Source organism: Pipistrellus kuhlii, unplaced genomic scaffold, assembly GCF_014108245.1.
Source record: "Pipistrellus kuhlii isolate mPipKuh1 unplaced genomic scaffold, mPipKuh1.p scaffold_m20_p_14, whole genome shotgun sequence".
Taxonomy (NCBI): domain Eukaryota; kingdom Metazoa; phylum Chordata; class Mammalia; order Chiroptera; family Vespertilionidae; genus Pipistrellus; species Pipistrellus kuhlii.
The window spans coordinates 47,851,340-47,872,772 of record NW_023425449.1 but is presented as its reverse complement, the minus strand read 5'-3'; the positions used below and the strand labels follow the sequence as shown (position 1 = coordinate 47,872,772).

Genomic DNA, 21,433 nt, shown 5'->3' with positions numbered 1-21,433 from the left:
TTATAAATATCGCAAAATGCACAAGAATAAACTTTTTACTTTTTTCTTTCAGAATGCATTTTTAAAATAATTCTGTTTAAGAAATTTAAAAGTAAAATTTTATATTTGATTTAGGTTCATCAAGTTGAAGAAGAAATGCGTGAACTTCTGCAAGAAAACTGCAAGAACAAAAAAGCACTGGAAGCAAAAATTAAGCATCTTGCTTTTGCTCTAAATGAAATTCATCAAGTCTTGTGATGGTTCTGAAAACGAATTCAATTGAAATGGATCAGCAGACCAATTGTAAAAATAATTAAATATTGTAACAGTAGTAACTGCTATGACTTTGAAATGTCTCTTTCTACATATTTCATCCTGATTATATTTTAAAAGACTTTTGAAAAAGTGTTTAATTGTATATGTAGGTTTTTATAATAAATTGTTGAGAATTATGTGTATTAGAAAAACCTATCAAAATAACTAGACTTAAGACACTTTGTTTCTGTGCTATCCATTCTTTGGTGGTTACACTTTCCCTATAAATATGTAAATGGAATTTAAGAATAGCCTTTGACTATATTAGGGACATTATTTTAATAGTTGTCATTGTCTTATTGTATTGATGAAGAATTAATTATATTTCTTGGTTGTCCTTTATGTAGCTCCATTCTTTCAAAATGCTCATACCAAGAGCCAAAAAGAACCTGAGCTCTGTATGGTCAGAGATGTGGCACTGGAAAGAAGGCATGTCCCATTTCCTCATCCATAACGACCCTTTTTATAATGCGTATAACTCATTAAAAATTACACTTAAAGTTTATAAACAATGTCTGTTCCAGAGGAACACTACTACTCCACCCTCAGTTTTTCATCTCCCCTTTAGTCACTGTATGTACAAAGAGAATTCTTATTTTGCACTGGAAACAGTTTTCATTTCATCCAGTCATTTATTACTGTATAGCTTTTGTCATCTTTGGTTCCTGTGTACATAAAACAAAAACCCAAGTTCTATCCTCCTCACTGTTTTTGAAAGGGGATTATAATCCTGTGCTTTTAAGTAATAGCTAGTGACTTTTTAAAAGTTAATGGAATAAGAAAAAAATATAAATGCTTCTAAAAGAGAGGTCCATGTTTCATTTTAGGCAAGTGTCACACTGACATCTGTGGGACAGCATTGAACATACCAAGGTGTAATGGGAGTTGGAGAGAGGAGAGCATAGAAATATTTGGGAGCATAATCACTAAAAACTCCCTAAGTTTGATGAAAAAGATCAACTTACAAATCCAAGAACTTCCATAAAACCTAGGATAAACATGAAGAGAAACACATAGACACTTTATAGTCAAACTATTGGGGAAATCTTGAAAACAAGAAAATGTGGTTTATCTCAGAGAAGCAGTATAATTAACAGTTGATTTCTCATGAGAAACAGGAGGCCAGAAAGCAGTGAGGTCTGGAAGATAGGAATTGTCAATCAAGAATGCTATAATAGCCGAAACCAGTTTGGCTCAATGGATAGAGCATCGGCTTGGGGACTGAAGGGACCCGGGTTCGATTCCGGTCAAGGGCATGTACCTTGGTTGCGGGCATATCCCCAGTAGGGGGTGTGCAAGAGGCAGCTGATCGATGACTCTCTCTCATCGATGTTTCTAACTCACTATCTCTCTCCCTTCCTCTCTGTACAAAATCAATAAAGTATATTAAAAAAAAAAAAAGAATGCTATAATATATCTAGCAAAACTATCCCTCAAAATACAGAAAATATATTGCTAGCTAAACTAATTGAAAAGAAAGGCTGAAAGGAAATGATATCAGACAGTAAAATCCACTGGAAAAAATAAAGAATATTGGAAACAAGTGTAGGTAAATTTTTATGGGGTGAGGTATATATTTTTTAAAATGGAAGAATGTAAGGCAGTTTTAACACTTGTTTGATTTATAGCATATATAGATATGATGTGTGATAAAAATAGTGTGAAGTTGGAGGAAATACAACTATATTGTAGCTTATTTTACCAAGTTAGTCAATACCTAAAGAGTGACACATTAAAATCCATATTGTAATCATAGTTAAAATGTCAACAGACCAGGTTCTGCTTCTTAAATTGAGCATGAGGAACTCTGCAGACCTGTTTCCCAGCAAAATAATACATTTAAAGTCTCTGAAAACTGTCCTAAGAGCATATAGCAAGTGAAGACATTTAAAAACATGTACTAAACCTGTCAATAGCAAAGCCCGAGGCCCTGAGCCATGGCCAGCTCCCAGTACCTTCCCCTCTGCCTGACGGGAATTCCGTAGTGGATGGCTGTGGCCGAGAACATAGGTGTCCTCTCAGCCCAGCTCCACTAGCCCCTGGGAGGCAGGCTGGTAGCCTTAGCCAGGAGTCTGAGGAGCCAGCGAGACTCATGTTACTACAATCAGGAACGAAGCTTGGGCATACTAGTAATAATGGGGTGGGAAGATAACTTGGGAGTTGATTACTATGTTTATGGTCTTGACTAATTTTATGGTCTATGCTTATCCCCACTCATTAGGCTGAATAAATGTTTTACATGTCAACAATGTCTCAAAGTGATTCAAAAAGGAAAAAATTCCATTGGCAACAACATCCAAAAGAACAAACTTAAGGTTAAGTTAAATTTAACAAAAGTGTTAATCTTACAGTCTGACAAGAACAAATCATTATTGAAATAAGATATTCATAGATCGGGAGACAATACTGTTGAGATGATCATTCTCCCCAAATTTATTTAGCAATCTAGTGCAACCCCTATCAAAATCCCAGTTAGCCTGTTTGCAAAAGTTTCTAAGATAACCCCAAAATTTGTAAATTCAAGGGACCTGGAGTAGCTAAAACCATATTGAAAAAGGAAAACAAAGTTGGGAAATGCACATTTCTGATTGAAACCCAGTAACTGGCACAAAATGAACATGGCGGTCAATGGGCTCCAATAGTATGGCCATAACCCGCGTGGCCAGAGACCGCACTGCTGGGCCCGGGGAGCTGCAGGCCGGCGGGCAAGACGCGGGCTCCGCCGCGGCTCTCGGCCCCGCCCCTCCCCTCCGGCACTTCTTCCTCCTCCGCCACGCCCACCGCCACAGCGTCGCCTGGCAACGGCGACTGGCGTCACTTCCGGCCATTTAAACTCGGCGTCGGCGGGGCGCATTCGGGGATGGCGGCGGCCGAGCCCGCGAGCTCGGGGCAGGCGGCGCCGCAGGGCCAGGCCCAGGGCCAGTGGACGCCCCCCGCCTCCCCCGCGCCGCCGTCGCAGCTCGGGGGCCCGGCGGGCGGGAGCAGTCGGCACGAGAAGAGCCTGGGGTTGCTCACGGCCAAGTTCGTGTCGCTGCTGCAGGAGGCGCAGGACGGGGTGCTGGACCTCAAGGCGGTGAGCGCGCCGGCGCGGGAGGGGGCTGTGGCCCGAGCGCCGGGCCTGGGGCGGGAAGGGTGCTGGGAGGGGCTGGGGAGGAGCAAGGCGGGGGCGGGGCGGGGCGGGGCGGGGGCAGGCCCGGGTGTGGGGCGGGGCGGGGCGGGGTGTGGGGGAGAAAGCCAGCCCAGCACCCGCCCCGCCGCGTGGCCGCAGCCCGACTCGCTCTCCACAAAGAGCAGCCTGGTCCCCGCGCTGTTGGGACCGGCGTTTCCATGGGCTGCGCGCCCCGTGGTGTCCGGTTCCAGCGGACTCAGCCTCCCTCTGCCGCCCTCCCGCAGAGGAGTGAGGCTCTGGCCTGCGTGGGACGGGCTTTCGGGGTGCGGCTGGGTGCGGCAGAGACGCGGACCTCTCAGGGCGCGCAGTGTCGCCAGGGGGCCTCTGTCCCTGTAAAGCCGCCTGTGCCAGGGCCTCCCAGGGACCCGTGAGCGGAGGCCGGTGGTCACGCAGCCGGTGGACCGCCAGTCGGGATTGTCAGCCGCACAGCGCCCCGGGCGCGAGGGGCAGCCCGAGGCCAAGTGTAAGTCCGGACCCGGCTGTCAACCCGCCGGTGAGTCAGCGTCCACGCAGGCACTGCACACCCTGGCGCCCGTCCTGAGCCCAGCTGACCCGGCGTGGTCCCCGCACCCGGCCCAGGACGCCCACCTGGCTGCACCCCCAGCTCCTCTGAGACCTGAGGTTGCCGGGTGGGGGGTCTTCAGGCCCTGGCTTCCCTGGAGCGGCCGTGACGTGGCTCCGGCTGTACATTGAACCCATGAGCTGGCGGCTGCACGTGCGGTGTTGCACTGCTGGCGGAGAGGCTTCATGGCCAGACCACTCCGTGGTCGTGACCTAAATAAATGCCTTCTTCACAGGGAGTGTGAGGGTGTTACCACACAGCCTGCAGGCTACTGCTGAAAACCTAGAACTTCACCTGTAGCCTTGGACTTGAATAAAAGGAAGGATGCAAGTTTTGGGTTTCCCAGAGAAAACTGAACTCCAGGGGCTGACTTTGGAGGCTTCTTTCTCCCTCCGCTTGCCTGGGAGATGAGGCAGCTGCGCCCCTGTCTGGGGTTCTTGGCTTCCTCTTGTCCCCGAAATGGCTCCTGAAATCGACCTCTGGGAGTCGGGGGGCCAGTGAGCAGGAGGATTTACTGTTTGATCACAGTTCCTAAAGGTTAGAGGTTTCTGCAATACCATTGTCTTATTACATTAATGATTTTTTATACCGAGGGAACAGTTTGAGTATCATTCTTTTTTACATATATCTGGAAAAAACATCGTTCATTTACATACACTTTTCATTGTAAAATATATATCTAAAAAAATCTACATTAAAGTCTTTCTAATGTTTCTTATTGTACAAAATAGAAAAACATTAACGCATTTTTTTTCCTTTTTGTTTTTTATCATTACGTTTTTGACAATCTGTAATTTGATGTTGTTTGAAGTTATAAAATCGTTTCTTATATTCTTACTTTGGATGGTCCATTTCATCATAAGTTATTAATACTTTTGAGTTATACACTTGATACTTTTAAGAAGCAGTTCAAGAAACAGTTTTTGCGAGTATCATGAATCTGAAAAATTATATCAGCCTTCACATTCCCATGTCCCGGATGCCACGAAATAGCCAAGACCACCAGGATGCCGTCTCTTTCCTAACCTCACATACACTGCTCAAGGACAGGAACATCAGAAGTGAAGCTCCATTGTCAAAGCTTATGCAGTTTATTAAAAATCAAAAACTAAAAATTGGAACAAACGGAAAGCGTACACATGTCAAGGCTCCCGAGTCCGGGTGGGAACGCACCTGCAGCGTCTCTGGGGAGCCCCGGGCCAGGGCGAGCTGGCACTGAGGCTGAGCCGCCGGCCTCTGCCGAAGGAAGGTGGTTCCTGGGCTTTTCGTTCCCCAGAACCCAGAGCCCCTGCAGTCCCACTGAGGGCCTCGCACGACCGAGGTTTCCTGTAAACCTCCTTCTACGCCAGCACAGTCCCAAGCCTTAGACACGCGTGCCTCTTTGTTAGCTTTTCATAAATATATAAATTTAGATGGAGAGGGAGGTCTTCCTGCTTCCTCAGACCTGCAGACTGGTGCCGGGCTGCACCTGCAGGGGCTGGGTAGCTGGGACCTTTGCCTGCACACCCATTTATTTAAGTGTTTTAGGAACATTTGAAAATGTTTTGCCACAAATGTGTGTCACAAATACATAATTAATGCTAATTGGCATCTGAGTACCCATTCGCTTTCCGAATCTGTCCCGTGAAACAGAATGGTAACCACGTTACCAGCAGCTGCGCGCTGACTTAGGTGATGCCGGGGGGGGGGGGGGGGGGGGGGGGGAGAAGGTCAGTAATGTAAGTCCTGTTAAAAGGTTCTCTGCTCATAATCTACCGTGTTTGAAGGTAACTAGAATCCTGGCATCCACAGCACATTGAAGGCTTTGTAAAATTCTCATTAAAATACATCCTGGGCAGCCTTGCTGAGCCGCTCGGATTCCTCCCACCTTTCCTTCAGGACCTTCCGTGTGTGCAGTGCGCATGCGCGCGTGTGTGTGTGTGTGTGTGTGTGTGTGTGTGTGTGTGTGTAACAATTGGTCAGGGGTAGTATCACATGTGTGTTTGGGTTTGGATGCTTAGCAGCCCAAACACTGACCACGTGTCCTGCCAGCTGTGGTCCCAGAAGGGAGCAGCGACCTGCTCTGCAGATGAGAACCTGGGGACAGGCATTCTCTAGTTACTGTGTCATGTTCAGAGCTTCCTGTGCCCTCAGAATTCTCTTGGGCAGATGAGCTGCAGCTAATCCTAAGCAAACAGCTACCCTGGGCCCGCCCTCCAGAGCTCAAACTGCGAGGACCCCGCCAGGGACCTGGGTGGAGTGCTGGGCAGCCAGGTCCCACAGGTGCAGCCTGTGAGGGGTTCACCTGTTCATTGTCTTGGGCACCTCCCACCAGTCCCTGGCTGAATGGCGTCCGCCTGGGCATCACCGTGCTCCCGTGGTGACATTGTTAGGGGAGGACTCTGTTGGGAGGGGTTATTCTCCTCTGAGGCCTGTTTGCTCCTGTGCTCTCCTGGGCCAGGGAGCGGGGGTGGTGCAATGATATGCTTCCTTCAGGACCAGACAGTCAATCCCGGTGCAGGTCTGTCAGGGGCCCTGTTGCACGGGACCATGTTTACTCAGCAGCTGCGGTGCATGGGGGATGGGCACCCTGGGCACCAAGGCCGGTCTCTGGGGCTGGAGGAATGTGGGGTCTAGCTCTGCTGTTGCCGCTCACTCTCCTGCTCCCGGGGAAGAGGGGGGCGGACTTCACTCTGCCCCTCTCTCTCAGCCACGCCCCCCTTCACTGCACCCCACTGGAGAGGAAATAAAAGCCATCACAAGGAGATGCCTGCCTGTCTGCCATTTTACACTCTGGAGAAACCTCACAGTTCCTACAGTTGCCGCCCAGCGTCCCTGGCACTGCCCAATGCTCCACCTCCTTCCCTGGCATCTCTTCTCCATTGAGGCTGAATCCGTCACCTGCCCGGACAGCTGTGACTGGTCCACAGTAGTCCTGCAAAGCCTCACGAGGGGCCTGTGGCCGTGGTCTGACCTGGTTACCCTTTCTACTCTCCCCAGGACCCTCCCCCCTCCTCCGGCGTCAGGGCCCACAGACACCTGACAGTGCCCGGTGCAGCCTGGCTGCAGGGCTGGTGTGTGCCCACGCCAAGCCTCCTGCAGTCCTGCCCGCGTGCTCTGCTTGTGGCTGTGCATACGCTCTGTGTGTGTGTGTGTGTGTGTGTGTGTGTGTGTGTGTGTAAAGGGAAAGAAACAATGTGAGTTTTGGGAATCAAGGGCTGAATGTGCAAGTTGTGACATCGTAGGAAACTTCAGAAATGGATCTGAAAGGGACACCTGGTGGCTCTTTGCCTAAAGACCAAGGACAGCTCTGTGGTCTGTATCCTGCGACTACCCTGGTGGTCTAGCCTGAGCTGGGGGGAACAAGGAGAGTGCTGCTCTGTCTGAGCACCTGCTTGGAGGACCCAGCGCCTGGGGCCTGGCTTCCCTCTCAAGGGCCTGGTCCGAGGAGAGTGCGAAATGTGCTGCGCCCACAGCTCCAGGTGCCTCTGCAGTGGCTTCCGCCCCTCAGAAAAGGAGCCTCCCATCCTCAGACACCGCAGGCGGGCGAACAGAGGCGCTGCTGAGCCCAGCCTGGTCCCATGGCAACAGCCCAGCTCTGCCGGTCCACAGGCCCCTGAGGACCCGAGAGATGGGCAGGGCCGCCTGCGCCTGTGGTGGCCCCGCCATGGCTTCTAGAACCAGCGCTGCCCTCACAGTTCCACATGCCTGTAAGGGGGCTGTCCGTCACACTTGCTCCTGGGGGAGAGGTCCAGCTTCCAAAATTATGGGTTTACCCTGACTGGTGTGGTTCAGTGGATAGAGCATCGGGCTGTGGACTCAAGGGTCCCGGGTTTGATTCCGGTCAAGGGCATGTACTTTGGTTGCGGGCACATCCCCAGCGAGGGTGTGCAGGAGGCAGCTGATAGATGTTTCTAACTCTATCCCTCTCTTTTCCTCTCTATAAAAAATAAAATGTGTTAAAAAAAAAAAAAAACAACAAAAACACCAAATTTAGATTTTAAAAAACTATGGGTTTAGTAGGAGCTGCTTTCATACATGCTCAGGGAGGTTGTGATGCCCTGAGGACGGGTACAGCATGGTGGGTCTAGGCAGATGCTGACCACGTGGTGAGGACATGGAGTCTCAAGGCTGCAGGAACCGAGACTGTGCCATGTTCCGCAGGCTGCTGCCGAATCCACTTGAAAAGAGCCATGGGTCCCGTTATTTAGTTTCCACTTGTTCTGTTAGGGAAATGGGAGTGGCTAGAACTCCTGAAATCAGCCATAACTCGGGCGTTTTGTTGACCTGTGGCTGTGAGTGAGGCCCCTGGATGCGGATGGCGGCCTGGCCGGCATGGGGCAGGGGTTTGCGGGGGGTGTCATGGTTTCAGAAGTGCTCAGTGTGTTAGGTTCGCCATGTGTGTCCTTCAGCATTTGCCCCAAGTAAGTTAGCTGAATTATTTTTTAAATTTCCGAGATAGAATTTTTCAAAGTTTCAAAAAAGAGTTGAAGTTGTCTGTAGTCCAGACTGTATGAGCTGGGAAATGAGACAGGAGCGGCAGGTTGGCAGTTGCTGTCCGGATTAGCCCAGGAGGTGCCAGGAGGGGTTCTTACCATTTCTTTAACCACAGACTCTGTGCCCCCACCTCTCCATCTTCCTGCCATTTCAGCATCTGCTGACTATACATGGTGTCCATGGGCCTGGGGGGGGGGGGGGGTAGGGTGGAGGACGGAGGGAGGGAGCTGCTTGAACTCCCAGCTGCTGTTCCCATCCGCGCTGGCTCTGAGTGGCCCTAATCCCTTTGTGAACAGGCTGCAGATACTCTGGCTGTGAGGCAAAAAAGAAGAATTTATGACATCACCAACGTCTTGGAAGGGATCGACCTGATTGAGAAAAAGTCAAAAAACAGCATCCAGTGGAAGTAAGTGGCAAGGCAGGGTGGGGCAAGGCAGGGCTCTGCTCCGAGACCGGCGCTCCCAAGCAGCAGAGCCCAGCGCTCCTGAGCCTCTGCCGCTGGTGCCCTCCCTGGCCGCAGCCGCCTGGACCTGCGGGGCTGCCGTGCCCACCCGAACGTGGCCCTTGCTCTCTGTGGTTTAATTTACTCTTCAGAACGCACATCGTACGTTCTCCCCCAAAGCCCTGCATGGCACCCGCACTGTGCTGGGTCATCAGTCCCTCTCCACCCCAGTGCTTGTCAGCTGATCAATTATCACAAACGCCTAGGAGCAGGAACTATGTCTTCCCGGGGGAACATGTGCCTCATAAATCATAGTTGATCTAAATGCACATTGTCTCTTAACCGTGATCTGGTTGTATGTTTGTGGCAAATGCATTGTTTTGCAAATTTGTCCCCTTTGACCTCCATTTTTTGTTGTTTTTATTTTGGTCAGAATCCCACCAAAATAAGTAAAGGTTATCATTCATTTCACCTGTGTCTCAGTCTACATCTGAGATGTCCAAGTTGAACAGATTGGCTGTGACACCTTTTTGGTGTATCTGTTACCAGCCTGACGTTCCAGGTGATCGCGATAAAACATGCTGGGAAATTTTGAAATTGCACTCTTCTTGCCAAGAAATATTCTAAGCAATCATGTTTTGAGGTGTGGTAATTAATTTTTTTAATCCTTTATTTTTATAATAGTGTAAAGATTTTTATCTTCAGTGTTGCTCCTTCGGTGTTAGTGCTGTAAAGATCAGGTGTGTAGTTGGCCTGGGTCTGACGTGTGTGCGTGCTCCCTGTGTGTAGAGGTGTGGGCGCGGGCTGCAATACGAAGGAAGTGCTGGAGAGACTGCGAGACCTCAGAGCTGAGGTGGAAGACCTGGACCTGAAGGAAAGGGAGCTGGATCAGCAGAAGTCATGGCTGCAGCAGAGCATTCGCAATGTGATGGATGACACCATCAACAGCAGATATCCTTTTCCATGGTTGCACGTCACATCGCTGGGGAGGGGGAGGTACAGGGCAGGGCCAGCGATCAGCAAGCTTTGCCTGACATCCTCCCAGCCAGGAGTCGGTGCTTTGTTCACTGTGTTTAGAGATTTAAGTTTAGGAGTAAATGTAACATTTCCATTTTATGTTTCTAACAATTTAAACATTTTGCCTTTCTAAGTTACATAGTCTATTTAGTACCATCATTCCTGTGCCTCATTGAGAAAATAAATTTTGTCTATTTTCCTACCCATTGCTAACTGCCATGCTCCAGCTTTTGTGGATTGTAGACACCGCTATGAAGTGCGTAGGTTATTGTAAATCGGGTGAGAACCTTTTTTCTGCCCAGGGCCATACAGATTTATCACCTTGACAATGAGCCCGCTATCTTTGGTCAGATGTTTAATTAGCTCAACCCCAATGCCTTGGCAGAGCCAGACCCAATGATTCGTGGGCCCTGCCCCTGTTCCGTGTTCTGGAGGGGTGAGCATTCAGCAGCGCACAGCTTGGAGAAGTTCATGTGGGCTGGACAACCCGGGGTACTTTCCCCTGATCCTAACTCAGCGGGGAGCCTCCCAGAGGCTGGTGCGTCTGCCGGGTTAGAAGGAAGAGGGGTACACCCAAGTTGCCTGGATATGCAAGCGCCCCTTTGCTCTCTGGGACATTTCCCCTGCATCAGCCTCGTGCCTCGTGAACTTTGACCTACCTGAGGTCAGGGAGGCTCCTTGTCATCTCGTCCTGGGTGCACAAGTCCATGAGCTCACATGTCACTTCCTCTATTAGTCAGAGCTCTTTCAATGAGAACTTGGGGTTTCAAGCTGTGCCCTGTGGAGCCACAAGATTCCAAACCCATTGGACTGGCTGACCTTGGACTTTGCTGCGAGGCTTTCCAAGGTCCCAGCTGCTCCTAGGAACCAAACTGCGGCCCAAGAAGGTGTGGGTGTAGAGCCTCTGTGGCATCCGTCTCGCCCCAGCACCCCCAGAGCCCATTCCTGAGCAAGAGGTTTCTATCCGGAGGGTCCGCAGCCACAGAGCCCAGAGCAGCGGGCCCTCTGGGCGCTTTTGCCGATTGTCTGCTTTCCTCTGTGTACAGCAGCCGCCAGCTCTCTCGTTGTTTGTTCAGACCTCTGGTTTGTTAATGGAAATGCCTAGCGCTTGTGCAAATGTGTTCCTTAACTCCTGTGACGCACATTTTCCTACGTGACCCACGAGGACATCTGCAACTGCTTCCACAGTGAGTGGGTGCTGCCTCTGATCGACCGCTGCTGCGGAGACTCAAACCCGGGGTTCACCGGGCCAGGGTCAGGAGTGGGTTCCTCATCTCACTGCAGTGCGCTGGGCTCACAGCCGCTCACATTCCATTCCATGTCAGCGACCACTGTTCCCGCTCATGGCCCTGTCTGCACAGCTGGCGGTAACGGGGTGGGAGGGGCAGCTCCGTCCAATTGGGGCTAAATGACAGTCGCAGTCAGGGGCCAACTTGAACTTGGTGCTCATCGCTCTGGCTGTGAAGCTGCAGCGAGTGAGCCGGGCCCAGCGCAGAGGAAGCAGGGTGTGCATAGATTATTGTATTACAATTCAATATATTACAATAACCTACGAAGAAAACCGGCTTCCCAGCCCACCCACCTCGTGTGGCTCTGGAAATGACCACATAAGCCATGAATAGTGACGGGGGGCGGGGGGGCTAGGGGGGACAGCGCACACGTCTCGGTGATCATGCCTGTCACAGGACGCCTGTCACTGACTGCAGGCGGGGGTGGCTGTCGCCAGCCGTGGCCACCACCGGAGGCATCATCTTCCACAAAGAGGGTAGGATTGGGCTCCCAGGTGAGCTCACTCACGCTCCGGAGTTCAGAGTATCGCACTGCCTCTGGTGTCCTGATCATTACACTATCTCAGCTATTTCCAGTAAACAGTGAGTTTAGTTGACATCAGAAAGCTGTCAGAGTCTCAGATTCAACAAGCTTCACTGGACTGAGCTTGTTCAGGAGAGTGATAGATCTAAGATCTACATCTGTGACCTCTTCTCAGCAAAACCCTGTAGGGTTAGTCCCTCTCTACAGAGGAAGAAGCAAAGCCTGAGCCTGGGATTCGAACCCAAGCCTCAGTCTCCAGGGCCCACCCGCTTGCCACTCTATTTACTAAAATTGAAACGTCTGTTTTCTGACAGGTGACACACTGTTGGCCATCCAAGCACCTGCTGGCACGCAGCTGGAGGTCCCGCTTCCGGAGCTGGTAGGTGGGCTGGTCAGAGTGGACAGCTGGCTCGGGAAGGAGGCCCCTGCCCGCCTCTGCTCACGAGCTCCCTGGGAACTCTCAGGCGGTCAGTGCAGGGCCTCCATACTGAGTCTGGATGTCTTCAGTACTTGGGAAAACTGGAGACATGACTGAATGAATTACGTAGCATTTTATTTTTAAAAAATTTGATTTCATGAATCATGTTATAGTCAGTAATCTTAAAGCATCAGTTTGGCTGTTTCTGCAACCCATGTACCAATCGTGTCTGTGGAAGAAGTTCAATTGAAATATCAACAGTAATACATTGTTTTAGATTGGGTCATTTTAACACATCTGGCTCACTGAGTCATATATGAATTAACTCTCTGCCGCGTCCAAGTTTCATGAATTTAGTTTGGGATCCGGAGTTCTGAAACTCATTTGAAAGCTAGCAACCAGAGAGGGGCAGACAAAGGTGACGCTGTCACCGCCCTGCCCTGTCACCCGAGGGCTTGGATGTAGGTGTTCACAGAGTGGACCTGGGGGACTTGGAAATTCAGGGACGTTGCTCCCCTCTGCAGGAAAAGCCCGTGGTTATGTGCTTGCTGCCGGAGATGGAGGGCAGCGGAGGGGCCAAGTGCCTGGGCCCACGCCCAGGAGGGAGTCCATACAGAATGTGAGCAGTCATGACGTCAAAAGGGAGGTCTGCCAGAAGTCTACAACTGAGTTTTTGGAACTCAGTTTTTTGAGAAACACTTTAAGGGGCAGGGTGCTTAGAGCTCCATTCCCTGTTCTCCTCATGGTCTCTGCTCAGTGTCCTGACCGACTGCCTGCTTTGTTGTGTGGATTTAGTTACTCGCTAGTAGCTTTATCTCATTTTCAACTTGTTTGCACCCAACCACTTCAAAGGGTCAGAATGGACAGAAGAAGTACCAGATCAACCTAAAGAGTCACTTGGGCCCCATCCACGTGCTGCTGATAAATAAAGAGTCCAGCTCGTCTCAGCCTGTGGTTTTCCCTGTTCCCCCACCGGACGACCTCACGCAGCCCCCCTCTCAGCCTTCTCCCCGGACTGTGCACAAGCCCAGCCCCACCCCGCCGAGCCCTCCGGGGCCACCCGCCTCTGAGAGGACCCCTGGCCTCGAGCACATCCCGGCCACAGACTCGGCTTCAGGTGGGCCCAGAGCCTCCTCTTAGGGAGGAGAGCTTTTCTGAATTTGTGTCCTAGTGACTGTCACCTGGTGCAGGAGGGAAATAGGAAGCTAGTTTAATCAGCAAAGATGATGCAGTCTGTGTCCAGCGCCGGGACAGGTTTGAGAAACATCCTGTCTTTTTATACTATTTATATTGTTTGGTTATAATTGTGTATTATTGTATAAGTATTTCAATATGTTGTTATGGATCTGTTTCTGAAGATACACTTTACACACATGATCTGTCTATCCAGAAGCAAACAGTGGGAGAGCGGTGTGGCTGAACTTGGAGCTCTGCACGCTCGGCAGTGTTGAATGGCCTGAAGTGCACTTTTCTTTAGGGTTCCATTGCGCCTCTGCTGCCATGTGTGCGTCTGCTCTTATCCGAGGTGTGCTTTGTACGGTGATCTCGCCACTCAGGACAGGTTACCACACCCCTGGCCGCCTTTGCGGAGTCAGTCTATGGAGCGCAGACCCCCTTGTCCTCGGTCCTCCCTGCGGTGCCTGTGTCTGGAACTCGGCTCAGGGATGACTGTCACACCCGTCTAGACGCAGTGCTGCAGGTCATTCAAACTGGTCTCATTTGTACCTTCGGGACGTGTCCCAGGACAGGGCAGGAGTCTGCTGCCCAGGTTGCTCTCGGTGGGGCCTGGTGAGGCTGTGAAGAAAGGTCTGACCACGCACAGAACGCCTCAGGGTCATGTCCTGTCCCCTCCATCCTGTGGTCCCTGTATTTCTACCATCAGGTGTGGGGATGCCTGTCCTCCGAGTATAACCTAATGGGGGAAGAAAGCAGGCAAGCTCTGAAAGGTTCAGCTCAGACCCAGTCCATCGGCTTCGAGCATTCAAAAAGTCTGAGCAGTCAGTTTCTGTAGATGGTTTTGTATCAGGAAATAGTAAGGAAGGTGGCTTGGGGCTGTGACAGAGTGAGGATTAGTGGGTAGCCAGTGACGTGCTGTGACCGGGAGGTGGCCGTGGAGGCTACATGGCGCTGAGTGCCGGCACGTGACTGGGAGGAGACGCCTGGGAAGCAGAAGGCAGGGCGGTGTGCAGCTGTGAGAACATTTAGGCACAGGAGGGTGATGGCAGTGGGTGCATGAGAGAAAGAAAGAACACGCAGGAGATGTTTAGGCAAAATAAGTCCCACATAACGTGTTGAACGAAAAGTGATGGCGCTTTACTGGCTAAAGCCCAGGAGTCCACTGTGGGAGGCGGCGGTGGCTTTGAGGCAACTTGAGTTAGAAATTTACAAGTGAAACTTGTAGGTGTGAATGAACACATGCGTTCTAGTCCTTCACGTGGACTGAGTGGAGGGGCTGATGCGGACTCCCGTATTTAATGTCTCCACTGCAGAGATGTCACAGCGCGATCACCTTTCTCTTCCCACAGGATCTGTTACTGGAGATATCATTGATGAGCTGATGTCTTCTGACGGTAAGCAGCTTACGTGGTACTACCTCCCTCAGGCAGAGCTGCTTCCTTGGAGCTAAAGGTGGCACAGGATTGATTAAGTACTTAGTGCCTTGTGGCAAGTTGTGAAAATTCTCCTTCACTAACACTGGTGAGTAAACCCTGGAAGTCTGACCCCACCGGTCTGTGCCTGCTTCTCAAGGGGACTCTGGTCAGGGGCCACTTGCCTGCACCGAGCAGACTCCCTAGGCGCCGGCACACCAGTCCTTTCACTCCACAGGAATCTGGCCACGGCCAGTAAAGCTGTCAGTAGGCCAGCATGAAGCCACCACACTGCTCCTGACCATGGCCATGTCACACTCTAAACTGAAGTCTGTCAGCCTCAACAACCCATTTCTCAAGCTTATACCTAAGTCCATGCACAAACTGTCTTAAAACAAGAATCTCAATATGCACAGTAAACACAAGTCATTAATATGATCATTGCTTTTCCACATAGAAATGGTAATTTAATGGATGGGCCTTTCGAGTGTGTGGAGCCACATTAACCTTGAACCTGTGCTTTGCTTGCAGTGTTTCCTCTCCTGCGGCTCTCCCCAACCCCCGCAGACGACTACAACTTTAATTTAGATGACAGTGAAGGAGTGTGTGACCTGTTTGATGTCCAGATACTAAATTATTAGACTGGAAACCTGGGACAGTTATCTACCTCTAACTGAAACCTTGTAGACTTGCTAATCACCTGATATTTATAATGAAGTAACACCTGATTAGGTTGTTGATTCCGGTGTCTACTTCCCTAACTCTTGCTCTCTGACTTCACAAAATGTCAACTGTGAAAACAAAGGGCTCTTCGAAGCCCCTAGGGACTGCATTCTGGGACTTCAACTTCCCTTCCAATTCTAACTCCGGTTTTACTCTTATGAGATTAAAGTTATAAGGTTAAAGGTCATCGAAAACCAAAATGGCCAAGGGCTCCTCACTTACTATTATTTGTGTTCCACTTTTACTGCCACGAAACTGTCCTATTTCTGCGCTCCCATCCTGACGTCACTGCCACGTATGAAGTGAAGATATCCAAGAAGCTGCGGTCACTTCCGGGGAAGAGTTTGTGAAGTGCCTTCGTTCTAGCACTTTAAGTTCACCACGTTTGCTGACTCCTGACATTCCACTTCCTGGATTATAGGAGAGGGCTGTTTATGTAGTTTGTTTTAAAATGTGCCAATGTCTGTACATTAACAAGATTTTTAAAAATAAAGTTGTATAGAGCATTTAATTTATTGGTTTTTGGGGGACAAACACATTACAACTGAGCCATTAATCTCGTAGCTTCGTCAACATTCACTGGTTTGTTTTCCGGACTCGGCTGCAGAGCCTGGAGGGAGGAAATATTAGGTGTAAACAGTTAGGTAACAGTGGTGCACAAAATTACCCATTCATCTAGTACCCAACTTCATTTCTACTCATGCCTTTGGAAACATGGTAAATTCTCATGTTCACAATGTTCATGAATATGCTATACACACAGCACAGCCATGTACACCAGAGAGCCAAGTACTTGAAAATCACATTCGACTTACAGGCTGTGGGAATTAGGGGGTTAATTTATTAGCCTCCGTTTATTAAAAGGAAATGCTCTACGCACCAGCTGTTTCTGCAGAGGCTCGAGGGAAAGGCCTTGAGAAAAGTGAGCAAGCTCCTTCTGTATGTCCACAAAAGTTTCATTCATTCTTTTAACTTTTTCAGCATTCACAATGTTTATCTTTTTAAAAAAGAAAAAGAACATTATTAATCCAGGCCTCATAACCCTTAAGGATAAAATATACTCAACCTTCATTTAACCTTGTTAAACCTAAATTCTTAAGTCAATTGTACCAGTTTTCTGGGCAAGCTTTACACTAAAATCTCAGTCTTATTGGGCAATGTTGGACAAAAAGTTCTGTTTTTTAAGAAGGACAAGTATGTGGAACACCCCCTATATTGACTTCACCTGGGTAAGCAGGCCAGTGCGTGGACCAGATGGCCGAGCTGTTATCTCTTGCCAATGAGGCGGGAGCCCGCATCCCATGCCCCCATCCTGCTAACGGGGCCTCAGCCTCCCTCACTTTCTGGCCCCAATGGAGGTCCCGGCAGTCTGAGGACAGCCACCCGGCAGCCCCCATCTTGAATCTGAACGGTGGGGTGGAGGTCTCATTCTTCCTGTAAACCTTATGCCCTGGGACATGCTGGCCTCACCCTCCCCCCTGTCACTTGCCAACACCAGGACTACTTGCTCCTTCATGAAAGATGTCCAGCCTCGTCTCACTAAGTCCAGGCCTGGCGTCACTGCTTGTGGCCCCACCAACAACCTAATGCTGTGGCCTCTGCCGGTCCTTATCTGTCCACATACAGTTCAGTCAGGATTCTCACATCTCACTGCAGCCTCCGCATCCAGTATTTCACGTTCCTGCATTCCCTCAGCCAACACAGACCCAAGACCACTATTTCCTCAACCAATGAACTTTCCTCTCTCCACATCTCTCCCATATCATACTTGCCTGCAAGCCAGTTATACTCACTGATCAGACTGCTGAGCCTAAAACCAAAGCCCTAGAAAATCGTAGCCGGGTGAGTGGCTGCATTTTAAATCTGTGGCCACAAACTTCTGACCACTTACCTGGTGCCTGGCCGTCCACCGCCCTCCTCTGGTAAGTCAGGCCATTTTCTGAGAAAACTACACGCCCAAGCTGCCAACGCACACATCTCCCTCTGGGCACTTCCTTCAGCACAGGAGGCGCCGGTGCTTCCACCTGAGGAAGCACCACCTGGGCCTTGGCAGCGCTCTGCCCCCAGCACCCCCCCGCTCTCCGAATCACTAGCTCCTTCTCACTCAGGGCTTGGCGATTCCATGTGAAAGTGTCACTCCAAACCCCCGTCGTATCATGGGCCTTATTTCCCTTATAACATTTCCAAAATCATAAAGTCGCTTGATCAAAAAGCTGACCTCAACTAGTTCATGAAAACTGAAAAATGTTACATTTCTGTGCGCTATCATGATATTTACTAAGTCCCAGAGAGCTGATGCCACATACTATTTCAACCTGAAAACATTTTCTGCAGGACTCACTCTGCTATATACATCTTGATGAATAAATTTCCTATTGCCCAAATATTTTGAAGTAAAAACAAAAAAGATAAACTTTTCAAATTTTGCATTTTAAGGAACACAGTATGGTATTTTCACTTGACAGGTTCTTGAATATGCCTGAGGTCAGAGAAGACAGGTTCTGATGGGGATTGCCGAGATCCAATAAAACTATCAAATTGTTACTTGGGAGTCTCAATGGTTTGCAGTTAATTTTTTTCTTTTTGTATATCTGGATTTTTTTAAAAAACAAATGTTTAAAATCCTTTTGCCCTTGTAAGGGAGGCTAAGAACCTGTTTTAAATAAAAACATTTGGTTTCTCATTAGCTTTGCCGTCATGCTTTGCTTGTAAACAAGGAAGCTGGGTGCTTAATGTTCACCTTCTTAAGATTCGTGGTCACGGGTTTTGTTTTACTTTTCCCCTTGAAGTTTTTTTGGCTGGCTATGTGAAACACATTCCTGTGCTTCTGCCCTTTCCATTTGTTCTTGGCCATTGTCTAGAAAAGAAAGAAAAGAAGCTCAATTAAGCTGCCCACTTTTATGACTGTAAATCAATTTAAGCTTTTAGAGTGCAGGTACCAATTAAATCTAAGAAATTCCACCTTAATGCTGGTTATTTTTTAAGTTGCTGCATGTATTAAATTACTTCCATGTCTTCAGCTGCCTTTAGATTTTCTGCCGTTGGGAATGCAGAATAGGTATCTAATTCTTTTTTGCATTTACAGCACCTGGCTCACAGGAGGCGCTGTGAGCCAGGTGCTGTAAATTCACATTCACTTTTGCTGTTTGAATCAACAATATCAACACAGTTGCTTTTTCAGCTTCCTGCAGCAGCCCACCATGTTAACCATCACTACCCACCCTGCAGTTCACATGCTACTGTACCACTCCGGTGCCATATCCTAGGACTGACTCCTTCCTTGTTTCATTCCCACGTCCTCTCCGGTGTGCCCATTAAGTTCTGATTAAGTACAGAACTTAATCCTGTACTTCCTACTCCCACTTCCCTTAGATTACTTTCACATCTGTCAGGTCATCTCCCTGTAGATGGCTCTTGCCTTGAAACTTTAGATATTCCTTATTCTATAGCTGAACACAAACTAAGCCTGTAAGTTCTACCTTAGACACATCTCTCCAATCTCTTTAACAATGCACGTGAGGAACAATTTAAAAAATATTAACAGTCAAGACTTACTAAGCTTTTACTCTATGTACAAGTACTATGCCTTCGTTTTATGTACTTTAATTTCCTCCTCACAATACTTTGTGTCCTTTTTATCCCCATTCAAAGGGAAGTTGATGCATCCACTGTCACAGCAGTAGTAATCAGGGAATGCCAGGCAGAGCTAGTGGTGGAATACAGCCATTCCTGTCCAGAGTGGGCAATACGGCCACTCCTGTCCAGAGTAGGTTTACAGTTGTATGTGGAAGTTTGTTCTTGTATTATTATTTACTAGAGGCCCAGTGCACGAAACTCGTGCACTGTATGGGGGGTGTCCCTCAGCCCAGCCTGTACCCTTTTGCAGTCTGGGACCCCTCAGGGGATGTCTACCTGCAGGCTTACGCCCAAAGGGATTGGCCTAAACTGGCAGTCAGATATCCCTCTTGCAGTCCAGGACCCCTCACTCCCTACTGCCTGCCTGCAGCAGAGGTGGGAGAGGCTCCCTCCACTGCCGCTGCGCTCACCAGCTGTGAGCCTGGCTTCTGGAGTGCACTGACCACCAGGGGGCAGCTTCTTCAGTGAGCATCTGTTCCCTTGGTGGTCAGTGCGTGTCACAGCAACTGGTAGTTCTGCCGTTTGATCGATTTGCATATTAGGGTTTTATTATATAGGATTAACTAGAGGCCCAGTGCACAAATTCATGCACCAGTGGGGTCCCTCAGCTTGGCCTGTGAGGCTGGGCTGAAACCGGCTCTCTGACATCCCCGAGGGGTCCCAGATTGCGAGAGGGCACAGGCCAGGCTGAGGTGCCCCACCAGTGCACGATCAGGCCAGGGAAGGATGGAGGAGGTTGGTCAGCCGGGGAGGGACCACGGTAGGGCTCCAGGGCACGTCTGGCCTGTCTTGCTCAGCCGTGGTTGGCCTGAATCCAGTAGCCAGCTAACCTTCCTGTTGAAGTGTGCTAACCTACCTAGTGACCAGTGCACGTCACAGCGACTGATCAAGTGGTTGACTCTCTGCCCCCTAGTAATCAGTGTATGTCTAGCGAGAGATTACGCAGTTTTAGCATATCATTAGCACATTAGGCTTTTATTACCGTATTTTTCAGACCATAAGACGCACCGGACCATAAGACACAACAGTTTTTAGAGAAGGGAAATGAAGAAAAAAAGATTCTGAAACAAATAGTGTCCTAAAATATTTTATGTGCATTAAAACCCAACATCACAGTCATAAACACATGTAATCAACCCTGTAAAGTAAGCAGCAGCATTTAGAACCATTTTAGAGCCAGGCAAGCACACACAGACCACACCGAGCCAGGCAAGTAAAAAAACTTTTTTTTTACAGTATATGTGTAGGCTATATTTGGACCATAAGATGCAGGGACTTTTTCCCCCCCACTTCTGGGGGGAAAAAAGTGCGTCTTATGGTCCGAAAAATACGGTATATAGAACTAGAGGCCCGATGCATGAAAATCATGCAAGATTAGCCCTTCTTTCCCCTGGCTTCCCTCTGGTACCCAGGACCCGGGCTTTGCTCTGGCCACCAGCCGGCACCTGGAAGAAGAGCAACTTCCCTCCATCCCCAGCTTCATCAGGTAAGACGAATGACAATCAGAAGATATTCAGTCTAATTAGCATATTACCCTTTAATTATTATAGATTATTGTATTACTTCCCATACAATTACTTTTGCCCGACCCTGTATAAATGAAAATGCAATACAAAAGTATGTTGTAATATTTACTGGGTTACTGCTAGTATCTAGATTTGGCTTGTGCAAACAATACCCCTGGACCAAATCAGGTTAGACATCTTCTTTGTAAATAAAGTTTTATTAGAACAAAGCTATGTCCATTCAACTATGTATTGTCTTACGGGCACTTTCCTGCTGTAACTGTGGTCCACAAAGCCTAAAGTATTTGCTACCTGGCCCTTTACAGAAAGGCTGTCCACCCCTGGCATGAGCCATGTGCACCCAAGTCTACCCTGAACAGTCTATGAAATGAACATGCTAATGCAAAACCCTGTGAGGGCACAAGGAGCAATGTGCTCTGGCAGCTGCTGGAACCCAGAACCAGACTCATCTGTCACTCTCCTCTGCCTCCCAGCACCCCCCCTGCACACTGCTGTACACTGTTCTCTGAAGACACTTGCCCATCACCGCTTCCTTCCCTTTGCTCACATTGTGTTTCTCTGAAGTTTACATCCTCCAAGTCCCCAACTACTTAACAGCCACAGTTTCCACCCCAACAGTAGTTAATACATACTTAAAAATGATACTGTGGACGGAAGCACGTGCTGACCTGACAGCTCAGGGGAGGCCTGCGTGGCCGTCTTGCAAACTCAGACCTAAAGTCACCACAAGGAAGGTCTGAAATTAAACTGTAATTGAACGCAGTGATGGT

The 21,433-nt window shown here is 49.1% G+C and overlaps 4 protein-coding genes across 29 annotated transcripts in view; 3 read left to right on the top strand and 1 right to left on the bottom strand.

Moving 5' to 3' along the window:
• LRRCC1 (leucine rich repeat and coiled-coil centrosomal protein 1) overlaps positions 1 to 1,101 on the top strand; it is a 29,334-nt gene extending 28,233 nt beyond the window's left edge. For 12 of the 13 annotated variants that reach the window (XM_036437359.2, XM_036437362.2, XM_036437368.2 and 9 more), the window contains one exon: positions 115 to 1,101. In XM_036437359.2, the coding sequence (XP_036293252.1) occupies positions 115 to 237 (123 nt within the window). In that variant the 3' untranslated portion in view covers positions 238 to 1,101. The remainder of the gene's footprint in view (positions 1 to 114) is intronic. The other variant, XR_006741604.1, reaches the window with a different exon arrangement.
• Positions 1,102 to 3,106: 2,005 nt separating this feature from the next.
• E2F5 (E2F transcription factor 5) lies at positions 3,107 to 16,007 on the top strand. 2 transcript variants are annotated; one of them, XM_036437372.2, is made up of 8 exons: positions 3,107 to 3,339; positions 8,797 to 8,907; positions 9,733 to 9,894; positions 11,104 to 11,147; positions 12,087 to 12,151; positions 13,043 to 13,307; positions 14,716 to 14,760; positions 15,310 to 16,007. In XM_036437372.2, the coding sequence occupies exons 1-8, from the start codon at positions 3,155 to 3,157 to the stop codon at positions 15,417 to 15,419; spliced, it is 987 nt and encodes a 328-aa protein (XP_036293265.1). In that variant the 5' UTR covers positions 3,107 to 3,154; the 3' UTR covers positions 15,420 to 16,007. The 2 variants fall into 2 exon arrangements, with proteins under 2 accessions (XP_036293265.1, XP_036293264.1); XM_036437371.2 differs by having other exon boundaries at positions 3,108 to 3,367; positions 8,798 to 8,907.
• LOC118718505 (carbonic anhydrase 13) overlaps positions 7,786 to 21,433 on the top strand; it is a 46,957-nt gene continuing 33,309 nt past the window's right edge. For all 3 annotated transcript variants that reach the window (XM_045581580.1, XM_036437375.2, XM_036437374.2), the window contains exons 1-2: positions 7,786 to 7,793; positions 8,169 to 8,178. The gene's annotated coding sequence lies outside the window, so the exon portion shown is untranslated. The remainder of the gene's footprint in view (positions 7,794 to 8,168; positions 8,179 to 21,433) is intronic.
• The window catches only part of RBIS (ribosomal biogenesis factor), a 20,802-nt gene continuing 15,359 nt past the window's right edge, over positions 15,991 to 21,433 (bottom strand). For 4 of the 11 annotated variants that reach the window (XM_036437380.2, XM_036437381.2, XM_036437378.2 and 1 more), the window contains 3 exons: positions 18,242 to 18,358; positions 16,382 to 16,498; positions 15,991 to 16,111 (listed from right to left, as the gene is read on the bottom strand). In XM_036437380.2, the coding sequence (XP_036293273.1) occupies positions 16,040 to 16,111; positions 16,382 to 16,498; positions 18,242 to 18,355 (303 nt within the window). In that variant the 5' untranslated portion in view covers positions 18,356 to 18,358 and the 3' untranslated portion in view covers positions 15,991 to 16,039. Of the gene's footprint in view, positions 16,112 to 16,381; positions 16,499 to 18,241; positions 18,361 to 18,463; positions 19,150 to 19,601; positions 19,650 to 21,433 lie in introns of those variants that run through there. The other 7 variants (XM_045581582.1, XM_036437379.2, XM_036437376.2 and 4 more) reach the window with 7 other exon arrangements.

Excerpts from the sequence above, each read along its gene's own strand:
- E2F5 (XM_036437371.2), top strand. The coding sequence starts at position 3,155 with ATGGCGGCGGCCGAGCCCGCGAGCTCGGGGCAGGCGGCGCCGCAGGGC. Across the intron at positions 3,368-8,797 it reads GGGTGCTGGACCTCAAGGCG|GCTGCAGATACTCTGGCTGT; the intron begins GTGAGCGCGCCG and ends CTTTGTGAACAG. Across the intron at positions 14,761-15,309 it reads TGAGCTGATGTCTTCTGACG|TGTTTCCTCTCCTGCGGCTC; the intron begins GTAAGCAGCTTA and ends CTTTGCTTGCAG.